Below are 5,800 nucleotides of genomic sequence, written 5' to 3'. Positions count from 1 at the left end.
GGATAACCAGAGCGCGGGGCGCGGGACACAAGGCAAAAAGTGACTTTGGGGGTGCTTTCGGTACACGCACCCCCCCCCAGCCCCACGGCAGGGCCGGCCCCGCGGAGGGGCGCGGAGAGGCGCGGATCCCCCCCCCCTTTCCCGGTGCGCGCATCGCGCCCCGCCCCCGCCGCGCCGTTCCTGGGCCTTTGGCGCCCCCTCTGGATGGTGGCGCGCACTGCCCGCGGCTCCCGCTCCGGTCCGCGGGGCTCCGGCCGCAGCCGCCGCGCTCCGCGTCCACCCAACCCCATCCCGCAGCCCCCCGGGAACACCGCGGCGGGGCGCGGAGCGGCGCCAGGGCCCCGCGGTGGCTGCGGGGTGGCCGCGGGCTCCTTCAGAGCCCCGCACCCGCGCAAGGCGCCCGCCCCCCGGCTCCGCTCCGCCGCTACCGGGGCCGCCCTCCTGCAGCCGCCCCTGCGCGCAGCGGAGCGGCGCTGAGCGCCCGCCGGCCCCGCCCCGCGGTGGCGGCTCAGCCAATGGGATGCGCGCCAGCCCCCGGGGGCCGGCCGCCCATTGGCGGAGCGCTCCCGGGCCGAAATCACCGCGCAGAGTATTTATTCCCGCGGCGCGGCGCGGGCCGCAGAGCCGCGCTGGAGACCGGCGGGGCGCGATCGGCACCGCTGCACGGCCACGGCCAGCCCGGCCCCGAGCCGCCCCCCGACAGCCGCCCCCGGCCCCGCGCTGCCCACGGCCGGCCCCGGGCTCTCGCCACGCCGGGGTTTTTTCTTTTCCTCCTCCCGTCTTTTCTCCCCTGCAGTTTGCAGGAGTTTCTCCGCCCGCCTCCGGGCGTTTGGAGTTTTGGGTTTTTTTTTGTTTCGTTCTCTGAGGGCTAGGGGAAAATAATAAGAATAAAAAACTTTCGCAAACTTTTTTCCAGCTTTCCCCCTCCGCTGCGCGCTGCCGGAGGTTTCGCTTCTCCCCGCTTCCCTTTTTTAACCCCTCCCTGCCCCGCAGCCACCTGATTTTACTTTTTTTCTGGTTTTTACGTTTTCATTTTTTCACCCCCTGTCCTCCCCCTCGGCCACTTTCTCGCATGAATCTCCTAGACCCCTTCATGAAGATGACAGAAGAACAGGACAAATGCATCTCCGACGCCCCCAGCCCCACCATGTCGGACGACTCCGCCGGGTCCCCCTGTCCCTCCGGATCCGGCTCGGATACGGAGAACACCAGACCCCAAGAAAACACCTTCCCTAAGGGCGATCCGGACCTGAAGAAGGAGAGCGACGAGGACAAGTTCCCGGTGTGCATCCGGGAGGCGGTGAGCCAGGTGCTCAAGGGCTACGACTGGACCCTGGTGCCGATGCCGGTCCGGGTGAACGGATCCAGCAAGAACAAACCGCACGTCAAGCGGCCCATGAACGCCTTCATGGTGTGGGCGCAGGCGGCCCGCAGGAAGCTGGCGGACCAGTACCCGCACCTGCACAACGCCGAGCTCAGCAAGACCCTGGGCAAGCTCTGGAGGTGAGCGCTGGGGAAGGGAGGGGGTTGCTGCGGGAATGGGCAGGAGGAAAAGGATGGGCTCAAGCCTGGAAAACTCGCGGAAAACTTCTGCATGCGCTGGCAAACTTGCAGGGCGTGGGAGAAGCCACAGGAACGGGGGGGGGGGGGGGGGGGAGTAGGGAAAGTGGTTGCCCCGTCGGGGTTTGCTGGTGGTTTCTTTCCCCTGAGCAATGCCCGAGGGAACGAGGCGGGGGGAATGGCAGGTCCCGTCCCCTCCCAGGCCAGGCCAGCCTCGGTGCGTGTTTGTTTGTGCGCTTGGCCGGAGGAAATGAGGGGTTTGGGGATTGCATCAGCTCGGCCCGGAGAAGAGGGATGGGGGGAACCGAGCGCAGGGTGAGCCCCGCGGGGGTGGGGGGGGGATGAGTGGTGCATGGCTGGGTGCCCTCCGACTGCCAAAATAAGGCAGGGAGGGGAGCAAACCAGCAGGGAAGTGAGTCACCTGGCTGCCTGCTGCTCTGAGACTGCAGAGGAGGGGGGGAATCCTAAACTAGGGGAAGGAGCAGAGCAGAAAGTGAAGCGGCAGCTAAACCACCCCAGGGACAGGACTGTGTCCCCACAGGGGTGGCCGGAGGCAAGGGATGGACCTTGCTGAGCATCCTCTACGGCCACTGACCCTATTTTACAGGGAGCAAGAGGGGGGTGACAACAAGCATATGCCCCAGACACGGGGTTCAGCATTACAAGGGACTTTGCATTACGGGGGATCGAGAGAAGAGCTTTGGGCCGCTGTTAATGCCATAGCGGGGCGGGGGAGTTGCTAATGCCCCCCTAGAGCTGCAACTGATCCCTCATCTCCTATGTACCCCCCAGGCTGCTGAATGAGAGCGAGAAGCGTCCCTTCGTGGAGGAGGCTGAGCGGCTGCGGGTGCAGCACAAGAAGGACCATCCCGACTACAAGTACCAGCCGCGGCGGAGGAAGTCGGTGAAGAACGGGCAGTCGGAGCAGGAGGAGGGCACGGAGCAAACCCACATCTCCCCCAACGCCATCTTCAAGGCGCTGCAGGCAGACTCCCCACAGTCATCCTCCAGCATCAGCGAGGTGCATTCACCCGGGGAGCACTCGGGTAGGTACCCATGAACAGTTGGGGGGGGGGGGGGGGAATCACAGCTACCTAAAGTAAAGTTGATCCTAAACTATGCTGGGATTAGGACTGGGTATGAGGGGGGGAAGAGAGATGCAGAAATACAGTGAGAAGGGGATGGCTGCGCCAAGAGAGGGGCAGTACTGAGCCTTGCCCATAGCACGGGTACACCAATGCACGCCCATGGGTGCCAGTGCCTGCAGCAACTTCCACCCCCTCTGCTTATGCGAAACGAGAACCCATACTTATAAAAGAATAACCCAGAAGATAACCCTGCTGCCGTGGCTCATGTCAGAGTGCTCAGTCATTTTACCCGGCGCAATAGCTGGGGGCTGATAGAGCTCCCGTCTGCATTCCTCACACCTGGACATGCTTATGTTACCCTCCACAACTGCTTTGGGAAGCCATGTGTAGTTATCCAGCCGCCCCACAGACCGTAGGTTAACTATTAACAGCATTATCACGGCCGGCAGCACCTCTTGCCTTGGGGAGCCACAGGCACTGCCCGGCCACCATGGCAGCGACACCCCCTTCATGTCCATGCCCTTTCCTTCCTCCCGCAGGACAATCACAGGGCCCCCCGACGCCCCCCACCACCCCCAAGACGGACACGCAGCCGGGCAAGCAGGACCTGAAGCGCGAGGGCCGCCCCCTGCAAGAAGGCGGCCGGCAGCCGCCCCACATCGACTTCCGAGACGTGGACATCGGCGAGCTCAGCAGCGACGTCATCTCCAACATCGAGACCTTCGACGTCAACGAGTTCGATCAATACCTGCCCCCCAACGGCCACCCGGGGGTCCCGGCCACGCACGGGCAGCCCGGCCAGGTCACCTACACCGGCAGCTACGGCATCAGCAGCACATCGGGCTCGCAAGCCGGGGCCGGCCACGTGTGGATGTCCAAGCAGCAGCCGCAGGCGCCGCCGCAGGCACAGCCGCAAGCGCAGCACACGCTGCCGGCGCTGAGCAGCGAGCAGGGCCCGGCGCAGCAGAGGACACACATCAAGACGGAGCAGCTCAGCCCCAGCCACTACAGCGAGCAGCAGCAGCACTCCCCGCAGCAGCTCAACTACAGCTCCTTCAACCTCCAGCACTACAGCTCGTCCTACCCCACCATCACCCGCTCCCAGTACGACTACACCGACCACCAGAACTCCAGCTCTTACTACAGCCACGCCGCCGGCCAGAGCAGCAGCCTCTACTCCACCTTCACCTACATGAACCCCACGCAGCGCCCTATGTACACCCCCATTGCAGACACTTCGGGGGTCCCCTCCATCCCCCAGACCCACAGCCCGCAGCACTGGGAACAACCCGTCTACACGCAGCTCACCAGACCCTAAAAGCCATTAGAAAAACCAGACAAAAGAAGATATTTCAGAAGAGAAAAAACAACACAAACCAGCACGAAAGCAGCAAGAGAAACAACTTCCACAGACTTTTTCCTTCTTTGAAATTAAAAGTAATAACTAAAGACAATGAGGTTAAAGCTGGCGGGGAGGAGGAAGCGCTTCTGCACTACAGCATCCCCCCGGGAAGTGGCCAGCCCGCTCCGAGGACCAGCAAAACTCGGTGCAGACTTTCCAAGGACTGGACTTAAACTCTGCTTCCAGGAGAGAGGAGACTTGCAACCAGCTCAGCTGCCTTGTTCTCTGGACTTTTGTAATGAGGTTTTTTTAGCAGTTATTAACAAAAAAAAAAAAGGAGAAAAAAAAAATAGGGGGGAAATAAAGCAAAAACTCAGAGTCCTCTGTGAGGAATAATCTCTATTTTAAATATTTTTTAGTATGTACTGTGTATGATTCGTTACCAATTTGAGGGGATTTATACCTATTTTTTAGAGATGTTTGCAAAGCTCTTATTTTTCCAACAGCTAAAAGCCGACACTTAGCGGGGCAGCCCTAGGGTTTCTTGCAGCCAGAGGTATTTTTGTATAGATAAGTGTCTTTCTTTCTCTCTCTAAGAATAAAAGGCATAAAGCAAACGGCCGCGCTGCGACCTGGGGCCGAAGCTCTGGGAAGCGGCCGGCGTTGGGAGGCAGGAGCTGAGCCTGTGCAGGGAGGAGCAGGGGAGAGGCTTTATTTTTCTAACTCATAGTAAAAAACCGGCCGGGAGGAGGTTGGTTTTTAACGTTTATTTTTCCATAACCTTGAGCCTTAAGACAGAGAAAACGGAACAGATGCTGTTCGCAAACCCCGCGGCAAGAGGTGCCGGGGGAAAGCCTTAACCGCAGCCCTGTGCCACTCGCCTGGCCCCATGCTGGGGCAGGGGCTGAGCTCGACCCCTCTGCTCAGCCCTGACCACCCCAGACCCCCTCTACTTGTGGGACATCACAGATACTTTAAGTTATTTATTTTGTGAGAAGAGCAGTTTTTAATCACCTTTTTCCTTTCTTTTTCTTTTTTTAATCTCCTATTTTTAAGCCCTTTCAAAAGCGATTGCATTGGTGGGAGCATTATTTGGAAGGTAACCGTGCCTGTTAAATTATGGTCTAAACTGTAACCAGTCCTTTATTTATCTCTTTAATTCTTTTTTATTATTATTATTATAATTCAGTTTTTGTTTCTGGAATCTGTGTCCTGGGTTTGTACAAACTCGTGCTCTTCCTGGGGTGTTTTTTTTTTTTCTTAATAAGGATAAACTGGAAAAATGAAAAGAAAAGGAACTTGTACAAACTAAAGGTTGCCAATGTAGCGGATCACTGAATCATTTGCCTTGTTTTCTGCCTCAGTTCTCTGGGACACACGAGCTCGGGCAAGGACGAGACCCGAGGCTTCCACCCCCCTTCAAACTGGTGCGAGGTGGGGACGGGACGCTGGGGAAGCTGTGGCTGAACAGTTAAGGATTGCTTTTTAAAAAAGACAGCAAACTTCTTTTTTTTTATTTAAAAAAGAAAAAAATGATTTATTTGTTAACAGTTGGGTTGGGTTTTTTTTTTGGTTTTTTTTTTTGGTTTTTTTTTTAGGGATTCAGTAGAAGAAGAAAGAAAAATCTTAAAGCACTCTTATAATATGGCATCTTCCTATTTCTGTATAAAAGCAGATCTTTTTAAAGTATTTCTGTAACTTAAAAGACCTCTCATTTAAATCATATTTTGTCTTTAGGTAAGTTTTGGTTTTGTTTGGTTTTGTTCGCAAGATCCTTCTCTTTGTGAAACTTACCTTTTTTTTTGTATAT

The 5,800-nt window shown here is 57.2% G+C and overlaps 1 protein-coding gene across 1 annotated transcript; it reads left to right on the top strand.

Annotated features, from left to right (window-relative positions):
• The first annotated feature begins 938 nt into the window (after window positions 1-938).
• Window positions 939-5,504, top strand: SOX9 (SRY-box transcription factor 9). The gene is made up of 3 exons (XM_061455236.1): window positions 939-1,503; window positions 2,353-2,606; window positions 3,188-5,504. The coding sequence occupies exons 1-3, from the start codon at window positions 1,073-1,075 to the stop codon at window positions 3,964-3,966; spliced, it is 1,464 nt and encodes a 487-aa protein (XP_061311220.1). The 5' UTR covers window positions 939-1,072; the 3' UTR covers window positions 3,967-5,504.
• Window positions 5,505-5,800: the final 296 nt, after the last annotated feature.

Source organism: Pezoporus flaviventris, unplaced genomic scaffold (assembly GCF_033815535.1).
Source record: "Pezoporus flaviventris isolate CSIRO_AGI_PZ_B2104156 unplaced genomic scaffold, CSIRO_AGI_Pfla_v1 ptg000020l, whole genome shotgun sequence".
NCBI lineage: Eukaryota > Metazoa > Chordata > Aves > Psittaciformes > Psittacidae > Pezoporus > Pezoporus flaviventris.
The sequence above is the reverse complement of the archived record's forward strand: the minus strand, read 5'-3'. Positions and strand labels throughout refer to the sequence as shown.

Bases quoted from the DNA above. Each gene is read 5' to 3' on its own strand.
- SOX9 (XM_061455236.1), top strand. From the start codon at position 1,073: ATGAATCTCCTAGACCCCTTCATGAAGATGACAGAAGAACAGGACAAA. The intron at 1,504-2,352 runs GTGAGCGCTGGG...TGTACCCCCCAG, and splicing joins ACCCTGGGCAAGCTCTGGAG to GCTGCTGAATGAGAGCGAGA. The intron at 2,607-3,187 runs GTAGGTACCCAT...TTCCTCCCGCAG, and splicing joins TTCACCCGGGGAGCACTCGG to GACAATCACAGGGCCCCCCG.